General features: G+C 54.5%; 1 protein-coding gene across 4 annotated transcripts in view; it reads left to right on the forward strand.

The window, feature by feature from the left end:
* CTDP1 (CTD phosphatase subunit 1) overlaps positions 1 to 22,200 on the forward strand; it is a 79,369-nt gene that overhangs the window by 51,497 nt on the left and 5,672 nt on the right. For 3 of the 4 annotated variants that reach the window (XM_054672151.2, XM_063795885.1, XM_016933955.4), the window contains exons 11-12: positions 1,880 to 2,042; positions 9,550 to 9,716. In XM_054672151.2, coding sequence (XP_054528126.2) covers positions 1,880 to 2,042; positions 9,550 to 9,716 — 330 coding nt within the window. The remainder of the gene's footprint in view (positions 1 to 1,879; positions 2,043 to 9,549; positions 9,717 to 22,200) is intronic. The other variant, XM_063795884.1, reaches the window with a different exon arrangement.

Below are 22,200 nucleotides of genomic sequence, written 5' to 3' on the forward strand. Positions count from 1 at the left end.
TGAGAATCCTGACCTTCCCGCGTGGGTGGGTGGGGCCTCATTGCTGCCGGTGGGGTTGGATGTCAGGCTCCTCCATGGCCTTCTGTGAGACCCCAGAGGTGGGGTGTTTGGCGGGAGTAGAGCAGTTATCACAGGTTTTTACCATTTAGTTGAAACATTTAATTCAGTTTAAAATAACAGTGCAGTTGGCCCTTTGAACAACACTGCTTTGGACTGCGTGTGTCCACTTGTACGTACATGGGTGTTTCAGCCAAATGCAGGTGGGAAGCACGGCGTTCACGGTGTTCGTGGGATGGGAAGCGCGGCGTTCGCAGGGTGGGAAGCGCAGCGTTCACAGTGTTCGCGGGATGGGAAGCACAGCGTTCGCGGTGTTCGCGGGATGGGAAGCGTGGCGTTCACGGGATGGAAAGCTCAGCATTCACGGTGTTCGTGGGATGGGAAGCGCGGCTTTCGCGGGGTGGGAAGCGTGGCGTTTGCGGCGTTCGTGGGATGGGAAGCGCGTGTTCACAGAGGGCCGCCGTGAAGAGTGGACTTTGACAAGGCTTGGGAAGTCCTGAATTCCAAACAGCGCAGATCAGCACTTTCAGATTTCTGGGCAGAAAATCTTCTCTCCATTAGTAAATAGCCTAACACGGTTGTGTCTTTTTAGTTTTGTGACTTTGACTTAGTGCCCGTTTTCCTTCACCAGGATGGGTTTTATCCCCTCATCCTCGTGCCTGTCCCGAGCGAGCTGGTATCTGGGACGCACGCTTAGTGCCTCCTGGTCTCGTCCTTTGGTCATCCAGGGAAGAACCAGCAGCTAGAAACAGCCGCCTCTCAGGAGGGCCGCACCACCCCTTTCCCAGAGGCTTGCCTTAAATTCCAGCAGTCAGAGGCATGCATCAGAATATATTAATAAGATTGACATATCCAGATCGAGAAAGATGTGTACAGAGGAGAGAAACCATTTCAAACGGAGCTGCGGTTTGAACATAACAGAAAGATCCTTGAAACAGAAGATTGGCCCTTTCTAGTTGATTTATTACATTAATATTTAACTATACAAGCACAAGATTTACCTTTTTCTGTTGTTTCGTGAATTTTTTTTTTAAGATGGAGTCTTGCTCTGTTGCCCAGGCTGGAGTGCAGTGGCGCAATCTCGGCTCACTGCAACCTCTGCCTCCCAGGTTCAAGCAATTCTCCTGCCTCAGCCTCCTGAGTAGCTGGGATTACAGGCGTGCACCACCACACCGGGCTAATTTTTGTATTTTTAGTAGAGATGGGGTTTAGCCATGTTGGCCAGGCTGGTCTCGAACTCCTCACCTGAAGTGATCCACCTGCCTCAGCCTCCCAAAGTGCTGGCTTTACAAGCATGAGCCACCGTGCTGACCTGTGAAATGATTTTAATTTCAGCCCACTGACGTCTGTTTTGTCACTTGGCCGTTTTTCGTGTCTGTTTTCGTAGCCTGGAGATGTTGCATTTTCTTGTTTTGTGTTTTGCCGTGTAGCTCTCCGGACCCTATTTTGAGGGTGAATGACATGTCCTGGGGGTTCCCAGAACACGGTTCATCTCCTGTCTCTCTTTGCCCTTTATTCTAAGATGCCAGAGCCTGGCAGATGCTCTCTGCCCCACGGGGGTTTTGTGGATAAAAGAAGATGGGTGTTATTTTTCCACAGGATAGTCAGAAACGTGTTTTGCCAGTCACCCTGGCTCAGTTAGCAAATTCTGATCCATTAACCTCTGAAAAGTGTATTGGCGAAACATCACGTTTTTCATACGTGTTCCCTGTTGGGGTGTGTGAGTGTTTACCTAGTCCGAGAGCCCAGGAGTCTGATTCGGTGCGGAAAAGTGCCATTCGAACTGACCTTCCTCATGTGGGACCTATGAAATTCCTTTCAGAGCGGTTCCGCCACCCCAGCCGCAGATGTTTGGCGAAGAGCTGCCTGACGCTCAGGACGGAGAGCAGCCTGGCCCTTCTAGAAGAAAGCGACAGCCCAGTATGTCTGAGACAATGCCGCTGTACACTCTTTGTAAGGAGGATTTAGAGAGTATGGACAAAGAGGTGAGCCAACCCCACGCCCCGGTGCCCGCGCCGGCGCTCGTGCTGGGGCCGCAGAGCTCTGGTGTGCGGGCGGATTGCTGAGCTGTGCACCTGGAGGCCGAGCTAGAGTCCTGCACTTGTGTAGTTGTGTCTGGTTTGGGACAAGCACTTGTGTTTTTCACGCAACTTCCTATTCAAGGAGACCTAGAACAGCATTAAGCAATGTGTCCGCAGTGTGTGGCATGAGAACATGTGGAAGTTGTGGCTTAGGATTCGTGCCTGCGTCTTCACCAGGACCGATGCCGCCCAGCCCCTCCGGCTCTCCCGGCCCACCCCAAGGACATGGGACGGGGTCTGGAGGCACTCATGGTCATGACAAGGGGTGACCCTGGGGCCGGTCAACACCCCCTGCCCGACGCCGACCGGCCCCCATTGAGAAACGCTGGAGGGCTGTGTGTTGCACGTGGGCCTTAAACACACGCACACAGAGTGACTGGTGATTCTCACAGCATCTCGTTATCACAGCACGAAACAACTTTAGGCAGCATCGGTGGAGCTGGGGTTTTCTCAGCCGGGTCCTGCTTGGCCCCTGTGTCCTGGGCCCCTTGGCCCGTGTGCTTCTCCTCTTGGGTCCCAGGCCACCCCCTGATAGAAGGTTCCACAACAGTCCGGATGTTAGGGATGGGCAATCTGCGCAGCACCGTCCTTCGGAGACTGTTCTTTAGGAGGACTGTCCTGGGAAACCACATCCCGTGTCCTCCTGTAAGGTGCCCTCATGGGTGGCGCCTGTGTGGGGTCCTCACCTGCAGCTGGTCAGGGCACAGGCCGTCCCCTTCCCTCAGGTCTTCATGTTCCCACCAGAGCCTGTCCTCCCTGCCCGCCTGGCACCGCTGTCCTCTGGAGAGAGCCACCATTCTGTTTGCATCCAGAAGGCAGCAGAGGTTTCTTGAGGAGGAAAACAGCTCCTGTGTATCTTCAACAGTAGCAGAAAAATGCAGATAGTTCTATTCAGGACAGACTCGTCTCAGTAACTCAGGTCATCGCCTTTAGACGCCAGTTTATCCTGTGAGGATCAGACCCTTTTTTGAGGTGTGCTGAATTTCTCTGCCATTTTTCTGTCTTTTTGAACATTAGCTGTTTTTTGTTTCACAAAAATGATTTCTCTAAAAAAAATTTTTCTCAGCCACTACCTGTAAGCCCAGACCACTTTATTTAAGATTCCAGAAGGTTCTGTATAAGGAACAGTCACCTGCCTAGGACCAGGGGTGGGAGGAGAGGAGGGAGGGACGCTGCCTCTTCCTGCCTGGAAGCTGCTGACACGTCCCGTCTCCCTCCTGGTTTCCTGGTCAGGCGTGGAGGACTCGGGGTCTGTTCCCCACGCAGTCCTGTTTCAGGCAGTGGTGACAACTGGTTCTTAGTCATTCGATATCAAAAGGGGTTGAATTCTCAATGGGAGACAGATGTCTTGAACGCACCCAGCAGCTTTCAGCCACCCCAAAACCTAATCCTTTCTCTCAGAAATAAAAAGTAATCGTAACCCCCCAGATGTAGCTCTTTGGGAACAAATGGTATTGAAAGCAGAAGGCTGCAGCTGTGGATTGTTCTGTGCATGGGAGAGAGGCCAGAGTGTTTTATGTTCGTGAATATTTAAAGCCTCCTTGATTCTCTGTGAGTCCTGGGCCCTTAAGACAATCAGCGCCTGCAGGCAGGAGAAGGGGTCAGAGGAGCCCCGGCGCCAAGGACCCGAGGCCTCTGGAAGCTGGAAGATGCGAGGAAGGGATTCTCCCGGTGGACACCTGGATTTTGGTCCTGTGAGGCTCATGTTGGACTTCTGACCTGCACAGCTGTGAGGTTGTGAATTTGGATCTTTTGAGCCGTGGCGCCTGGTTATTACAGCAGCCTCAGGAAGCTCCTCGTGGCCTGGCCCTGGCCTGACAGCCTCATCTCACATGTGTCCCTCTTCCACTCCATGTGCTTGGGGCAGATGAGGCAGCTTCACCCCAGATAAGCCTGTCTCTTGGGCCCATTGCCTGCACCCCCCCGTGGGCCTGTGAGATGGACTAGGTACCTGTCCCGGGGTGCTCCCTGGAGGCTGCCGTGGCCCCTCTTCATCCTGGGGATACATGGGGTGGGGCTGCTGCTCATTTTGGGGCACAGACGATGGGGAGTCAAGAGGATCTGGAACCAGGGTCAAGTGCAGCCTGTCAGGGGGCCTTTGAGTGAGGGGTGTCGAGACCTCTGGCCATTTCCGGCGCGTCAGTGTGTTAGGTGGGCATTGGCTGCTCCAGTGTTAGAGGAAGGGTCTCCACGTCGACAGAGGAGAGGCAAAGTTGCTGACCCAAGAGTAGCGCCTGCCGTGGGGGATGCTGCTCCCACCCACACTGACAAGGGCTTCCCCGCCCCTCATGTGAGGAGCAGCTTTGAGAACTCGCGCCTGGTCAGTGCTGTGGGAATGTGTGCCCAGTTCCTTGAGACCCAGTAGGCATCTGAATTTCTTCTTGGGTTTAAACCACGGAGGCTTCTACAGCTAGCAGACCACTCACTTGATGTCACTGCTTTCAAGGAAAACCAGTCCCCGTGTAGCACGTGCTTCTGACCTCCACGTCCAGAACGTGCCTAAGCAGAGCGAGGCATGGCGTCAGTAAGCGTTGACCTGCAACGGCTTTGAAGAAACCTGAAAGCCATGAAAATTAACGTTGTAATTTTATCTTAACCGTTTTTAAATTCTGCATTTAATATACGTGGAAGCCAAGAAATATGATGACCCTGATAAAATGCCTCAAGAACAGAGGCCGGGTGTGGGGCCACCATCACCAGGAGTGCTCCCAAGATCACATGAGATGTAAGAACTCACTAACATCAGGAGTGCTCCCAAAATCACGTGAGATGTAAGAACTCACATCAGGAGTGCTCCCCAAATCAGGTGAGACATGAGAACTCACTAACATGAGGAATGCTCCCAAAATCCCATGAGACGTAAGAATTCACTAACATCAGGAGTGCTCCCAAAATCACAGACATGAGAACTCGCTAACATCAGGAGTGCTCCCAAATCACATGAGATGTAAGAACTTGCTGACATCAGGAGTGCTCCCAAAATCACATGAGGCATAAGAACTAACATCAGGAGTGCTCCCAAAATCACGTGAGACATAAGAACTAACATCAGGAGTGCTCCCAAAATCACCAGACGTTAAGAACTCGCTGTCATCAGGAGTGCTCCCAAAATCACATGAGACTTGAGAACTTGCTAACATGAGAAGTGCTCCCAAAATCACAGAGACATGAGAACTCGCTAACATCAGTGCTCCCAAAATCACTTGAGACATGAGAACATCAGGAGTGCTCCCAAAATCACATGAGACATGAGAACTAACATCAGGAGTGCTCCCAAAATCACGTGAGACATGAGAACTAACATCAGGAGTGCTCCCAAAATCACGTGAGACTTAAGAACTAACATCAGGAGTGCTCCCAAAATCACCAGACGTAAGAACTCGCTGTCATCAGGAGTGCTCCCAAAATCACATGAGACTTGAGAACTCGCTAACATGAGAAGTGCTCCCAAAATCACATAGACATGAGAACTCGCTAACATCAGGAGTGCTCCCAAAATCACGTGAGACATGAGAACTCACATCAGGAGTGCTCCCAAAATCACGTGAGACATGAGAACTCACATCAGGAGTGCTCCCAAAATCACGTAAGACATGAGAACTAACATCAGGAGTGCTCCCAAAATCACGTGAGACATGAGAACTAACATCAGGAGTGCTCCCAAAATCACGTGAGACGTAAGAACTCACTGTAATCAGGAGTGCTCCCAAAATCACTTGAGACCTCACTGACATCAGGAGTGCTCCCAAAATCACGAGACATAAGAACTCACTGTCACCAGGAGTGCTCCCAAAATCATGTGAGACGTAAGAACTCCCTAACAGGAGTGCTCCCAAAATCATGAGATGTAAGAACTCAACTGTCACCAGGAGCGCTCCCAAAATCATGTGAGACGTAAGAACTCGCTAACATCAGGAGTGCTCCCAAAATCACCTGGGACATGAAAACTCGCTCTCACCAGGAGTGCTCCCAAAATCACAGGAGATGTGAGAACTCGCTAACGTGGATTTTTCTTCTGGAGGCGACTCTAAAGCATGCACCCCCACACAGTCCCTGAGTCTCCTCGTGGTGGGCGTGGCCAAAGCACTGTGCCTGGTGACTGTGTGTGACTAGCACTCAGTCCTCGTGCTGTGGCTTCAGCACAGGACGAATGTGTGTTGTGTGTGTGGATCCTCACGCCACGGCCTCGGCACAGGACGGGTGTGCGTTTGGCGTGTGTGGATCCTCACGCTGCGGCCTCGGCACAGGACGGGTGTGCGTTTGGCATGTGTGGATCCTCACGCTGCGGCCTCAGCAGAGGACGGGTGCGCGTTTGGCGTGTGTGGATCCTCGCGCTGCGGCCTCGGCACAGGACGGGTGTGCATTTGTCGTGTGTGGATCCTCACGCTGCGGCCTCAGCAGAGGACGGGTGCGCGTTTGGCGTGTGTGGATCCTCGCACCGCAGCCTCGGCACAGGACGGGTGTGCGTTTGGTGTGTTTGTGCACAAACACCCGCCTGTCTCAGCCAGCTCACAAAGAGACTCACACCCATGTGTCAGTCCCCCTGCAGGTTCCTGTGTGATCATGGAACTGCGGGGAAGGGAAGGTGCCGGAACCAGGGCTGGGAGATCACCGAGGGTTGAGGTGGGGCCCGTCCCCTGTACACCCCTGCGGAAAAGCCTGCTGGGCCCCAAAGCCGGCGTCCGCTGCCTCTCCAGCTGCGTTACCTTGTTCCTGCCTGTTTTGCTTCTCATGCTCAGGGTGCTTTCCCGACCTTGCTCTGTGTCTCTTCTTGTTTCCCGTCCTCTCTCTCGAAGCCGTCCCACCTCACTCCAGGGCAGAGCTGGGGAGAGTTTTATTCTGTGATCCAGGGTCGTGCAGGGAGGTTGGTAGAAACATTTCATTTCCGTGCATTGACAGGATACAGTAGCATCTGCTGTTATCTGTATTTGCTCTTTGGTAGAAATTCCAACACTTAGGTATGAATTCATTTGTGTTTTTTCTCTTTACATACTTTTAAATTTTCCTTAAGATTAAAAAAATTATGTTAGCATGTTTTAAGTGAAGTAAATACAAACGACCTCAACTTTACAATGGTTCGCTTAACGATTTTCTAACTTTACAATGATGTGCGAGTGACGTGTGTTTGGTAGAAAGCACAATTTGAATTAGAAGTCTTGGCTCAGAATTCTGTAGAACAGCTTGTTCCAAGTCGGCCTTGTGCTGGACGACTTTGCCAGCGATGGGGTAATGTCTGAGCGTGGCAGGCGGCTGGGCCGGCTGTGCTGACACGTTTTCAGCCTGTGATGGGCTCATCTGGACGTGACCCCATCCTGAGTCAAGGAGCCTCTGTAGTGAAGAAAACTGTTTTTCAGAAAGCGCAGTCACCTTTTTTGTAAAAACAAGCCCAGGAAAGGTAGGTGTCGTTCCCACATCAGTGTGTTTACACAAGTCAGGCAGAAAGAGGGAGAGGAGATCAGGGGAGCATGATGTAGGCGAGGTCAGGTTTTAATGTGAATGTGTGCCCACGTTTCTGGCTTGGCTGTGCAAAACGTACCTCCAGATCTTCCAGATAGCAGCACGGGGGCACGTGCCGGGCTGCCCTGCCTCACCAGCGTTGGCACGGACGTCTGAGGCCCTCCCAGGTGGGGCGCCACACTAGCGAGGGTCCCTCGGGTCCGTGGGCTGCCATGCTGGCCGGCCCGCCTGCCCTTGGCTGTCAAATGTAAAATAACAGATTTTAACACTGCCTTGTTTTTCTCTCTTGACAAGGTATGATGCCGTGTTAAAGGCCCTAAGTATTTCAGAATAGAATTTAGTAGAATTATTCCCGTAGGAGATTTGCCGTCGACACAGTAAATTCAGTGATGTAAGCATTCTGGTGAAGTGTGAACATCAGTAACCTTGTCGAGTAACCAGATGCTCTTATTAAATACCATTCCATGCCAGCGTCCCTGGGAACGTGTTACTTTTAGAGATCATTATAATGACCTGATGATAAAGCCGCTGCCTTAGCTAATTAACCATTGGTTAAAATGTTTCTGCCTTTTAATGATTCAGGCCAGGGCACATGTGCTGTGACTAGCTGGACACGTGGCGATGAGTTTGAAATTGCAGAGTGGACGGGGTGGATGAGTCGGCCTCCATGTGGGCTCGGGGGCTGAGCTGTGATTCCTGATCAAAGCGGCTTCACACCGAGTCTCTGTGACTCTGGACTCGGCCTCGACTGCTCCGAACCGCGCCTGTCTCAGGAGCTGTGCTCCATCCTCTGTGGCCGTTTCTCGTACCTGCTGCGGGGGTGGGGTTAGGTCGGCGTCGGTGAGTGCCCCTCGAGGCCCCAGCCAGGTGTGCACCCCCAGATCCCTCCTGGGAAACAGCCTGCGCTGGGGGACTGTGGTCAGGCTGCCCCGCCTCACCTGCCTGTCTCAGGGACCATGGGGCTGTGCCGTCGCACACAGACGCCCTCAACATCGGAGAGCTGTGAGCAGGGCCGTGCTCTTGGGATGGGAGCCCCCGGGAGAGCTGCCCGCCAACACCTCTCCGACGTGATCCATGCTGGACATAAAGTGCTCTTCTCTCCGCTAGTCATCGGCCGAGCGGGCCCCTCGCTCCTGGGTGTAAGTTCTTTCTGTGCGTCCTTCTCCCATCTCCGTGCAGTTCAGGAGAGGAGGGGAGAACTTGAGTTCACCTCCCGGCACTGGGCTCAGCCTCTCCCGCCGCCACATCGAGGCACTGACGGTACCCACCTCCCACCTGCTGAGGTTCGGGGAGGCTGAGGTTTGGATGCGGTACTCGCATCACCTGCTCACTTGCCTGCCGCCTGTGTTGCCACTCCCGTCCGCGTCACACGTGTCAGGCGTGGGGCTGGCTGAGCTCACCCCAGGTGTTCAGGAGTCGCCCTCTCTGCATGTTTCCCAAATTGGAGGCGTGCCCAGAGCGAGCGGGTGGACATCTTAGCGAGCGTCCCTGTGGCACGGCCACGTCTCCACCCCCAGGTGGCTGCTCTCTTCCCAGATTCCAGGATGGGAAGGACTGGGACACCTCCCCGAAAGCCCTGCCACTCGGGAGTCGTGCTGTGAATCTCATTGATCTTGAAAATTTCAAGCAAATATTCTGATTATTCACCATAAAATCCAACAGTGCACTAGGAATAAAGTCCCTGTTCACATAAGGGACAGAAGGAATTTAAACACAATCTTTGCCTGCGAACCGACTGTCTGGGTTTGCTCTGTGGATTTCCAAGCGTCTTTTGCCCGGGGCTTTGTTAAGGATTGGTTGAGTTTCAAGCCCCAGGGCTCAGGTAGAAAGCAGAGTGCTACCTCCAGCCCCCACCCTGCTGCACTCAGAGCCCTGGACTCTGCCGGGAGAAGCCTGTTGCGGGGGGACGGGGCCCGGGAAGGAGGTCTGTCGCTGACTCTTGGCTGTTTGTCAGGTGGACGACATCCTTGGAGAAGGCAGCGACGACAGCGACAGCGAGAAGAGGAGGCCTGAGGAGCAGGAGGAGGAGCCCCAGCCCCGGAAGCCAGGGACCCGCAGGGAGCGGACGCTCGGGGCACCGGCGTCCAGCGAGAGGAGCGCAGTAGGGGGCCGGGGGCCCAGGTGAGTGCGGGGTCTGAGGTGGGAGGGGCCTGACACGGGCTCCCGGAGGTGACTCTGCAGTTGGTGGGCCGCCTGCCTGCATCTCATTCTTCACGCCCTCCACCATTCTGTGTGTGACACCAGCAGCTTCCAAACTCAGCAGCCCCTGGTGATGGCCACTTGGTTGTCTCCATGCTGATCCACGTCATCTTACATGTGTGCAGGCGTGTGAGGTGTCTGCACGTGTGTGCAGGTGTGTGGGGGGATCTGTACATCTGCGCAGGTGTGTGTGGGGTGTCTACACGTGCACAGGCGTGTGGTGGTATGCACGTGTGCGCAGGCATGTGTGAGGTGTCTACAGGCGTGTGTGTGAGGTATCTACACGTGCACACAGGCGTGTGTGGGTTCTGCAGGTGTGGGGGGGTCTGCATGTGTGCACGCAGGCATGTACGGGGTCTGTATGTGTGCACAGGCGTGTGCAGGGTCTGCACATGGCACTGCTGGTCAGGAGCCAGCGTCCTGCATGTCGAGGGTGGTGCCTGATGTGGGTCCCCCGCCGGTGACAGTGGTCCCCGCCTCCGGCGTGCAGTCTGTGGGTGGGAAGAGCTGAGCACCGTGGTTTGCTTTGCGCTTCCTTCGCCATGAATGAGGCCTGTTTTCGGGCGTTTGGCCGCAACAGCGCACTCTAAACGCTGCTCACCTGCTCCTTGTGACTGGTCAGTGTTTTCTGCATTGCCGTGAAAGGTAGCTTTTTGTCACCTTTAACTTTGGTGACATTTCTGCCATGCAGCGATGTTACTATTGTGCAGATCTGACAGCTGCTTGGTTCTGAATTTTGTCCGAGAATCTTAACCCTGTGTCTTTTCCTTGGATGCGTTTACGTTTGACCTTTTCTACATATGAGTCTTTGTAAATTAAGATTTATTTTTTAGTAAGGGGGGGATTTAGCTTTTTTCCCAGACGATTAGCTCACGGTCTCATCGCAGTTTCTGACATCATCTTTCTCCACTAATCGGCTTTGTTCTCTGGATGTCTGTGCTGCTGTCGAATGGTGGGGAGGAGCCGGTTTGCTTTGAGACATCTTTTCTCAGGTTGGTCGATGAACAGGCATGAAACCCAGGGTGTGGACAGGTCCCCGTCCCGCATCCCCCGTGCATGTCCTTGTGTGAAAGGCACCCACCTCACTGCCCGGTTCTGGGTGGTGGCGGAGACCTGCCGTGCCCTTAGGCATTTTGGGTGCCGTCTGTTGATTCTTAGCGCTCAACACACAGACTGCGTCTCTTCTTGCCTCCGCCCTGCCAATATCAACACGCCAGGATTTGGGGGTGTGGAATGATGCAGTGTTTCCTATGACCGTAAATTGCTTTTACCAAATACAGTAGGACACGGTGATGCTGTTCCCTTTCTTAAACATCTGTTTTACCTGGATTTGATAATTACCTCACTTTGTTAGCTTTCTTCCTTTTTGCCTGTTTCTGAATCCCTGGCTGCCTCTCCGCTCCACTCCCCCGGCCTCCCCCGCAGGTCCCCGCCTCCCCCTGCCCTCCCTGCTCGCCACCCCCTGGAGTTGCCTTCCCCACTCTCTGGGGTGTTCTCTGTCTCTGCATTTTGGTGGAGTACATCTCCCAGAAGCTTCCTGAGAAAGTGTCTGTCCTGTCCATACGTCCGCAGTCGGCAGGCTGCGTAACCCCAGGTGGCAGCATCTCCTTGAGGATTTAGAAGCACGGCTCCCGTCTTCAGCTCCGGGGCTGCTCCGAGGCCGTCCGAGGTAACCTCAGAGGCTTTGTCTTGCCCACCCGTTAGACAGGATGTGGCCCTCCAGGTCCTGCCGACATCCTCAGTACAGACGTGTGTCCCGAGGATTTGCCCTGAGAACTTGGTCTCCAGAGCCTTCTCGCGTCTGCTGCGGGGCCGTGGGCCGGTATTTGGATCTCTGCATCCTGGTTTCCTCACCTGTGAAATGAGGTAGGAGCAGCGCCAGCCTCGGAGGAGCTGCTCCCAGCTTCAGCAGGCGAGCAGGGGGCGCTCCAGGTGCACGTCTGGTGTCTGTGGTGAAGAAGACAGTGCAGACTGCTTTCTTTCTCCCCACGTCTGGTCTTACTCTTAGGCTCTCCTGTAGGTGAATAAACAGCATTTCAAGAAAAGAGCGTAACTCATTCAGGCAATCTAGTTACAAAATTGGGCCAGAAATTCCAGCAACAAATGCAGACAAGACAAGGTAGTCATTGTTCCCGTTTGCAGGAATTACTTACAGAAAATCACTTGATTTGCAGCTCTGTGGTTTAGCAGGGAAATGAGTGCAGCTTCTCTCCTGGCAGCCCACTCTGTGTTTACCACGTAGAAAGCAGCATTTTCCAGCTGTGTTGAAATGATATAAAATTGTTTTAGGAGAGATTTTGAAATTCCGTATTGGGTGATAACAAGCCTTGGTTCTTCCCACATGAATTACGGGGTGGTTTTGCCTGGCCGAACCTTCCTTCACTTTTCGGTGTAGACCCATTGGGTCTGTCGTGAAGCTCTGGGGTCAGGCCCGGGGAAGGCGGTGCACTGGGGGCCTCTGGGAGGGTTCCACTGCCCTCCCCTGAAGACCCTCTAGCCCGGGGCTGAGCTGAGCCAGCTCCAAGGAGTCTGTCTGCTGTGGCCATGTTAGTATCTGTGGATTTGCAGCGTGCTCTTTGTATGAACATAGGTGGTTTAACCTGATAGTTTTTTTTCTAATTAAAAGAAGAAACCCAAAGTGTTTTTCCACTAAGACCAGTCAGGGTGTTGCTGGCGGCCAGCCACGTCATCCAGGATACGTGCTGCGTCCGTGTCTCCCCCTGTGGGCAACTGGATGTGGCGCTCAGCGGGTCGGGACCCCGAGCTGCTGAAGACCTGGGGGCCAGGACTGGAGTTAGCACCCCTGGGTTTTTGTGGGGTTTTTTTTGTTTTTGCTAAATGACCTGCGCACGGCAGAACTGACCCTCACGGGTGAAACCACGCAAGCACGATTAGAGAACCACACAAGCACGGAACTGACCCTCCCTGGTGAAACCGCACGAGCACGATTAGAAAACCCCTCTGCTCTGGCGCGGCTTCCATGCTGCCCTCCCAGCTGCAGGAGGCGGTTGGGGCTCTGCCTCTCCATTCTGGCTCCTCGGGCAAGGACCAGATCAGTACTGTAATTGCCGTTTCACTCTATGTCTTACAGACTCGGTGGGCTTGGGTGATTTCAGAATTTGAGATCAGGAGAATAAAGTGTCCTGGGAGTCTGTTCAGGTTCTGCTGCGCAGCCTTCATACCCGCCGCCAGGACGGGTGGGACTCTCATACCCACGGCCGGGACGGGTGGGACTCGGCGCTTGCTCCCTGCCTGCGCCACGCCTGCCGTTTGCGGATCGCTGTGGGCGTGTGGCCGCGATAGCAGCCTGACTGCTGGGGGCCGTGTGTGCCCCTCGAAAGGGTGGGGCGGTGGGGTCTTTTCAGCTTCCTGTCCAGCTGGGTTTTTGTGACTCTTGGACTTTGGGGACCTCACTCCTTCCTTAAAGACCAGGGACTTCCAGTTTTATTTCATTCCTGTTTATGGGGTATTCAGTGAGATGTGAATGTTTTGAAATTTTTCACATGAAATTTTTGCTTGTAACGAAGTAAATGTGGTTTGAGTTTTTAATTTTTGCATGTCGAACATGTAGGTTTCATCATGATTCTTTCCCATGCGTGGCAATGCGTTTCGTACAGAAGCCAGAGGTAACTCTGCTCTTTCCCATCAGTGCTCTAGCTGGTGGTATGTCTTGCTAATTTCGCGTGGCCAAGCTGTTCCACAGAATCTTAATGTCAGTTGAACTTGAAAATGAGTTTTAACAGAAGGGGGAAGGTTGTGTTTTTTACTTGTCTACCAAGAGTGATTCATTCTTCTCTGAAGTCAACAAACATCAGATGCCTGCTCTATATGCAGCCGCCTGCCGGGCACTTTCACTCCTTAAAATAAATCCTCAAAATAAAAAACCAAACAAGTCATCTTCAGAATGTTTAAGGATCTCACAGACACACCGTCCCAACACCAGTTCCAGGTACCGAAAAGAACAGGCGCCCAGGTGAGGTGAGGTCTCCTGTCTCCTGCACAGGTTGGGTGAGGTCCCCGTGCGGTTGATCTGTCCCTGAGCCCGTGGTTGGGTGAGGTCTTCGTACGGTTGATCTGTCCCTCAGTCCCTGAGGTCCCCGTGCGGTTGATCTGTCCCTGAGTCCCTGAGGTCCCCCATGCGGTTGATCTGTCCCTGAGCCTGTGGTTGGGTGAGGTCCCCGTGCGGTTGATCTGTCCCTGAGCCTATCCTTTTATGCTTTTGGTGGCTGGAGGTGAATCATCACTCACAAAGGCAACTTTAAAATATACCATAGCCTCTTTCTTCACATCATTCCTAGAGTTCGCGGAGAAGTGAAAACGACATTGAGTTAACTGCCAAGAAACATAGCACAGCATTGGTGGGAGCTGTTATGTTACTGGCAAGAAGATGAGCTGGTCGTTCCCATGATCTGTTGACAGAGACAACAGCTGACGATGGCTCCCTAAGTACTTGGAGATTTTAGTCCTGGTGCCCCCGTTTCCTGTCCCATCTGGTGCAGTGATAAACAGGAAAGGAAAACAGCACCACGTTTTAAAGGCTTAGTTTCCTGACACGAGTACCCAGATCCCAACACTCCGCTCTTCTCCACAGGGGTGTGTGGTCAGCCTGCGTGGGAGACACAGGGCAGCAGGCAGGGTCCTTCTGAGGTTCACCTCCTCTTGTCCGTTTGGGAGGGTTGCGTGAGCTCCCACTCTTAGACAACAGGGAATAGTTCTCCACCAGAAACACTACACATCAAAGTTGTTTTTAATCTTGGATAATTAAATAAGAAAGATAATCTTTAGGAGAGAGAGGAGCAGAAAAACTATTCAAAGACATAGTGACTGAAAACTCCCCAAATTTAATGGAAAACATTAATTTATACATCCCAGAAGCACAACAAACTCCAAATAGGATGAACACAAAGATCCTTACCTAGGCACATCCCAGTGGAAGACGAAATGCCGGGAGCAGGGCTGGAGGCCCAGAGGAAGCGTGAGGCATCGTGGGAGAGAGGCCTGGGGGCAGCAGAGGAGGCATGAGGTGGAGGCCTGGGGGCAGCAGAGGAGGCATGAGGCGTTCATGGGAGAGAGGCCTGGGGGCAGCAGAGGAGGCGTGAGGCGTCCACGGGAGAGAGGCCTGAGGGCAGCAGAGGAGGCATGAGGTGGAGGCCTGGGGGCAGCAGAGGAGGCATGAGGCGTCCATGGGAGAGAGGCCTGAGGGCAGCAGAGGACGCATGAGGCGTCCACGGGAGAGAGGCCTGAGGGCAGCAGAGGAGGCATGAGGTGGAGGCCTGGGGGCAGCAGAGGAGGCATGAGGCGTCCATGGGAGAGAGGCCTGAGGGCAGCAGAGGAGGCGTGAGGCGTCGTGGGAGAGAGGCCTGGGGGCAGCAGAGGAGGCGTGAGGCGTCCACGGGAGAGAGGCCTGGGGGCAGCAGAGGAGACGTGAGGCGTCCACGGGAGGGAGGCCTGGGGGCAGCAGAGGAGGCGTGAGGCGTCCACGGGAGAGAGGCCTGGGGGCAGCAGAGGAGGCGTGAGGCGTCCACGGGAGAGAGGCCTGGGGGCAGCGGAGGAGGCATGAGGTGGAGGCCTGGGGGCAGCAGAGGAGGCATGAGGTGGAGGCCTGGGGGCAGCAGAGGAGGCATGAGGTGGAGGCCTGGGGGCAGCAGAGGAGGCATGAGGCGTCCACGGGAGAGAGGCCTGGGGGCAGCAGAGGAGGCATGAGGCGTCCACGGGAGAGAGGCCTGGGGGCAGCAGAGGAGGCGTGAGGCGTCCACGGGAGGGAGGCCTGGGGGCAGCAGAGGAGGCGTGAGGCGTCCACGGGAGGGAGGCCTGGGGGCAGCAGAGGAGGCGTGAGGCGTCCACGGGAGGGAGGCCTGGGGGCAGCAGAGGAGGCGTGAGGCGTCCACGGGAGGGAGGCCTGGGGGCAGCAGAGGAGGCGTGAGGCGTCCACGGGAGAGAGGCCTGAGGGTGGGAGAACCCATCACACCACAGCCGCTTCTCCTCAGAGATGGCACCACCACACCCAGGCCCCTGTATCCAGCAAAACAACCTTTCAAAAACAAAGGCAGGGTTTTCCCAGACAAAGTGGGAATTCACTAGCAAACGCACCTTACAAGAAGTTCTAAAGGAAGCTCTTCAGGCTGAAAGCAGGTGACTTAGATGAAAATCTGAATCCACACAAACAAGCAAGCACGAGGAATGCAGATTATGTAACTCTGTAAGGTAGCATGTTGCTTCTCCTTTCTTCTCTTGATTTAAAAAGCAGTATAGTTTTATAGTGTAACACTCTATGCCTGGGCATGTGGTGGCTGTGGCTCACGCCTGTAATCCTAGCACTTTAGGACGCCGAGGTGGGCAGATGACTTGAGGTCAGGAGTTCAAGACCAACCTGGCCAACATGGTGAAACCCTGTCTCTACTGAAAATACAAAAATTAGCTGGGCGTGGTGGTGCACGCCTGTAATTTCAGCTACTCAGGAGGCTGAGGCACAAGAATCACTAGAACCCAGAGGGGAGGTTGCAGTGAGCCAAGATCACGCCACTGCACTCCAGCCTGGGCCACAGAGCAAGACCCTGTCACAAAACGAAATAAAACAACTCTTTGTACCTAATTGTATTGTTGGGCCCATACCATGTGGAGATGTAACATTTGCCAGTAGCCGCGCCGAGGAGGGGCCTAGGATTAAATGACGCAGATGGTGACTGGAATTTACAGCAAGAGCTGAAGAGACCCAGGAGTGCTGAACAAGAAGGTTGGTCTCACCGCGCTCCGAGTGTGCACCTGCTCCCTGTCCTGCTGTAAATAATTACCACGATGCATTGTTGGGTTTGTAGCATGCATGGATGTGGTATTGTACAGTGAAGCAAGGCCGAGCACGGTGGCTCATGCTTGTAATCCCAGCACTCTGGGAAGCTGAGGCGGGCGGATTGCCTGAGTTCAGGAGTTCGAGAACAGCCTGGGCAACATGGTGAAACCCCATCTCTACTAAAATACAAAAAATTAGCTGGACATGGCACCATGCGCCTATAGTCCCAGCTACTCAGGAGGCTGAGGCAGGAGAATTGCTTGAACCCAGGAGGTGGAGGTTGCGGTGAGCCGAGATCGTGCCACTACACTCCACCCTGGACAACAGAACGAGTCTCCGTCTCCAAAAAAAAAAACAGTGAAGCACAAAGTGAGGAGTCCGAGTGTGCACCTGCTCTCACTCCTGCTGTAAATAATTACAATGATGCATTGTTGAGTTCATGGCGTGCATGGATGTGGTATTGTACAGTGAAGCACAAAGTGAGGAGGGGCTGAGCTGTGCAGCAGCCATGTCTCCGTATCGAATTGGAATTAGGCCAGCATGAGTCCAAAATTGATTCTGATCGAGCGAGATATATGTATGCTAAACCCAAGAGCAGACACTAAGGAAGTAACTCAAAATACATCGTGAAACAGATCATACAAGTGTGAAAGGAGGATAAACCTTGGGCCCCACCATCATGAAACTGAAGGGAAAAGTCACACTGGGAACTGCTCAGGGCCAGCCTGCCTCCCATTCTATCCAACCTGCCGCCCATTCTATCCAAAGCCACCCTCCGCTCACTGAGACAGATGCAGCTCAGGGCAAACCCGCCACCCATTCTATCCAAAGCCACCTTCTGCTCACTGAGACAGGTGCAGATCTGATGGCCTCCTTTGGAGAGGCTGATCAGAAACTCAGGAGGATGCAGCCATTTGTCTCTTGTCTACCTGTGACCTGGAAGTCCCTCCCCGGTTCCAGCTGTCCCACCTTTCCAGAGTGAACCAGTGTTCATCTTACATATGTTCTTTCATGTCTCATGTCTCCCTAAAATGTGTAAAACCGAGCTGTGCCCCGACCACCTCAGGCACATGTCAGGCCCTCCTGAGGCCATGTCACGGGCAGGTGACCCCAACCTTGGCAAAATAAACTTTTTAAGTTAAGTGAGACCTGACACAGATACTTGGAGTTCACAAAAGGAACCAAAATGTTACATTGGACAATATTCACTTAATGCAAAAGAAAACAGAAAAGGGAAGACAGGAGCTAAAACCACGTGAGGCATGAGGAACAGAAAGCAGAGTGGCGGCGTGAACGTGAGGGGATTCAGAGCTTTAACTACCAGTGGATGGACAACTGGGTCAGAGGCCATCACTAAAACTACGTGAGGTCTGAGGAGCAGAAAGCAGAGTGGCGGCGTGAACGTGAGGGGACTCAGAGCTTTAACTACGAGTGGATGCACAACTGGGTCAGAGGCCATCACTAAAACTACGTGAGGCCTGAGGAGCAGAAAGCAGAGTGGCGGCGTGAACGTGAGGGGACTCAGAGCTTTAACTACGAGTGGATGGACAACTGGGTCAGAGGCCATCACTAAAACTACGTGAGGCCTAAGGAGCAGAAAGCAGAGTGGCGGCGTGAACGTGAGGGGACTCAGAGCTTTAACTACGAGTGGAGGGACAACTGGGTCAGAGGCCATCACTAAAACTACGTGAGGCCTGAGGAGCAGAAAGCAGAGTGGCGGCGTGAACGTGAGGGGACTCAGAGATTTAACTACGAGTGGATGCACAACTGGGTCAGAGGCCATCACTAAAACTACGTGAGGCCTGAGGAGCAGAAAGCAGAGTGGCGGCGTGAACGTGAGGGGACTCAGAGCTTTAACTACGAGTGGATGCACAACTGGGTCAGAGGCCATCAGTAAAACTACGTGAGGCCTGAGGAGCAGAAAGCAGAGTGGCGGCGTGAACGTGAGGGGACTCAGAGCTTTAACTACGAGTGGATGCACAACTGGGTCAGAGGCCATCACTAAAACTACGTGAGGCCTGAGGAACAGAAAGCAGAGTGTGGCGGTGTGAACGTGAGGGGACTCAGAGCTTTAACTACGAGTGGATGGACAACTGGGTCAGAGGCCATCACCGTAGGAAAGCTGGAGTGTTCTGCTAATATCTGAGAAGACTGAATTTAAACAAAGAATGCTTCTACAGGTAAAGGAGGACGCTTTATAATGATAACGGATGGAATTACGATGCTAAGAGCTGGGTCCATCGGGAAGAGTGACAGTTGCTAGCACATGTGCACCGGAAGTGAGAACCAACTCACCAGTGGCAGAAACTGGCAAGCAAAGGGAGAGGCGGCCATGGCGAGACCGTGGAGGTTCCCCCGCCACTCAGTCATGGGGGGCGTTGTGGGAGGATGCTGCCCCTGGAGGGGCCACAGACCAGCCCTGAAGCTCTTACAGGAACGCGGGAGACCCTGGAGGGTCTTGAGGAAGAGCAGGCCAGAGGACGCACATCCTGCTTCAGAGTAATGGAGGCTGGTGTGATGACAGCGTGCTGGGCCATGGAGCAGAAGTGTCCATCCCGGAACGGCCCCATGTCCATGGCCAGCTGGCTCTCAGCAGGGGTACCAGGCCACTCCATGGGAAAGACTTGTGGGTCCTGAGAGTGGGGTGGGGAATCAGAAGGTGCTCCTGGGATTAGGAGGTGTCCCCACGACATGTAAGTTCTTGTGAGTTTCAGGCTTTTCCAAAGCAGTTGTAATGAGTGTGGCATGGGTAATTTTTGTGGGGAAGATGAATGGTCAGCACACATACGTGTTTGACTGGATTGTGCGTCCCTCCCGTGCGTGTTCTGTCCCTGCGTCCCTCCCATGCGCGTTCTGACCCTGCGTCCCTCCCGTGCGCGTTCTGACCCTGCGTCCCTCCCGTGCGCGTTCTGTCCCTGCGTCCCTCCCGTGCGCGTTCTGTCCCTGCGTCCCTCCCGTGCGCGTTCTGTCCCTGCGTCCCTCCCGTGCGCGTTCTGACCCTGCGTCCCTCCCGTGCGCGTTCTGTCCCTGCGTCCCTCCCGTGCGCGTTCTGGCCCTGCGTCCCTCCCGTGCGCGTTCTGTCCCTGCGTCCCTCCCGTGCGCGTTCTGGCCCTGCGTCCCTCCCGTGCGCGTTCTGTCCCTGCGTCCCTCCCGTGCGCGTTCTGACCCTGCGTCCCTCCAGTGCGCGTTCTGTCCCTGCGTCCCTCCCGTGCGCGTTCTGTCCCTGCGTCCCTCCCGTGCGCGTTCTGTCCCTGCGTCCCTCCCGTGCGCGTTCTGACCCTGCGTCGCTCCCGTGCGCGTTCTGTCCCTGCGTCCCTCCCGTGCGCGTTCTGACCCTGCGTCCCTCCCGTGCGCGTTCTGACCCTGCGTCCCTCCCGTGCGCGTTCTGTCCCTGCGTCCCTCCCGTGCGCGTTCTGACCCTGCGTCCCTCCCGTGCGCGTTCTGACCCTGTGTCCCTCCCGTGCGCGTTCTGTCCCTGCTTCCCTCCCGTGCGCGTTCTGTCCCTGCTTCCCTCCCGTGCGCGTTCTGTCCCTGCGTCCCTCCCGTGCGCGTTCTGTCCCTGCGTCCCTCCCATGCGCGTTCTGTCCCTGCATCCCTCCTGTGCGTGTTCTGACCCTGCGTCCCTCCCGTGCGCATTCTGTCCCTGCTTCCCTCCCACGTGTGTTCTGACTCTGCGTCCCTCCCGTGCGCGTTCTGTCCCTGCTTCCCTCCCACGTGTGTTCTGACTCTGCGTCCCTCCCGTGCGCGTTCTGTCCCTGCTTCCCTCCCACGTGTGTTCTGACCCTGCGTCCCTCCCGTGCGCGTTCTGTCCCTGCTTCCCTCCCACGTGTGTTCTGACTCTGCGTCCCTCCCGTGCGCGTTCTGTCCCTGCTTCCCTCCCATGTGTGTTCTGACCCTGCGTCCCTCCCGTGCACGTTCTGTCCCTGCTTCCCTCCCATGCGTGTTCTGACTCTGCGGCCTCTTCAGGGTTTGCCACTCGAGGGTGTCGGAGGTGGAGGTTGTGTTCGTTCTCCCTTCACACAGCGCGCGGAGTTTTGGTTTGTGAAAGTTTGCTTTTTCGTGTTTTCATAGCTACACAAACTGCATCTCTTGGAAAAGTGAGAGCGTTTTGACAACTGCTGTCACTGTGAACAGGTCAGGAGGCCCTGCCTTGCCCACCCCATACTTAGGGGCTTAAGAGACAAGGTCTCACTCTGTTGCCTGGGCTGGAGTGCAGTGGCACGATCATGGCTCACTGGAAGCTTGAACTCCTGGGCTCAAGGGATCCTCCCGCCTCAACCTTCCAAGTAGCTAGGACCACAGGTGCGCACCACCATGCCTGGCTAATGTTTTTAAAATTTTTTTGTAGAGATGGGGACTCCCTGTGTTGCCCATTGAGACCAGCCTGGCCTCAAACTCCTGGCCTCCAGCGATCCTCCCGCCTCAGCCTCCCAAAGTGCTGGACCTACAGGTGTGAACACCGTGCCCACCATGCCTACCGTGCCTGGGGGTGTTAAAGTGGTCCTTGGCGCACAGGGCTAAAGGCTCCTGGTCGCGTGACTTGACCGTGTGCTGCCAGTCACTCCGGTGCCTGCAGTTTAGAATTTGGGTACAAAGCTGCTGAATCAAATAGTGTTTTTTAATGATTGCCCAATTTTAAATGAGAGACATTAATTTTTTTCCAGTCCTTTCATACCAATACACGAAGCAGCAATTCTTACCCTAAAATAGGTCACTGAACTTCCCACTTTAAAGAGCCCCGGCCTGGCAGCAGGCTCTCGGAGGGGAGGGTCAGGTGTGGTGAGCGCCCGGCCAGCTCCCTGCTGGGAAGGGCCCCTGCCCCTCTTCCACCTGTAACACACACAGGTTCATTCTAATGCCATGAGATTGCTGAGGAGAGCATGACAATGTTCACACCCAGAGCTGTGGCATCCCCGCTGGGGCCCTGCAGGAACTGGGACTCAGGTGCAGACGCCGCGGAGGGAGGGCACCGCTGGCTCTCCCTGGGCCCGGGCCCGCTCTCAGCAGCAGAACAGCTCTTGCCGCCTGCTTTCCTTGGCAGAGCCCAGCCCTGTGTTGTAGGTGGTTGGACTGTTGGGTCCCGCTGACATCATCTGGCAGGTTCCCTCCAGGTCCCCGCGGAGCCCCCCATGCTTGTGTGCGGCTTCACCTGCTTTGGGCAGCCCCAACGCCGCTCTCACGCCACGTTCCACTCCAGGGTGCACTGGGGAAATTATCCGCCGTGCGCAGCGCCTCCTCAGGTGTCTGGTGCGTGCAGACCTGGCCACGCCAGCACGGGTTTTTTAGTGACGTGGCGGCCTCACGGTGAGCAGCACTGGTCTTCCCTTTTGTTCCCGCGGCCACGCTGGCAGTGGCCACGGGAACCCTGTGCCTGTGGATTGTTCCATCCCCTTTGGATTAGATGCTGGTGTGACACAATTGTGCATTTGCCGCACTGACGGATATCTTTCCGGTGCCAAATCGTGTGCACTGTGACAGCCCAGTGTGTTTGGAAAACTGAAATATGGGGGTGGGGTATACATATATATTATTCTGTTTGTATTCTGGCCTTATTCCATGTTGAATTTGAGATAAATGTTAAAGCTTTAAATTTTCCCTAAATTCTATCTGTTAATATTT

Source organism: Pan troglodytes, chromosome 17 (genome assembly GCF_028858775.2).
Source record: "Pan troglodytes isolate AG18354 chromosome 17, NHGRI_mPanTro3-v2.0_pri, whole genome shotgun sequence".
NCBI lineage: Eukaryota > Metazoa > Chordata > Mammalia > Primates > Hominidae > Pan > Pan troglodytes.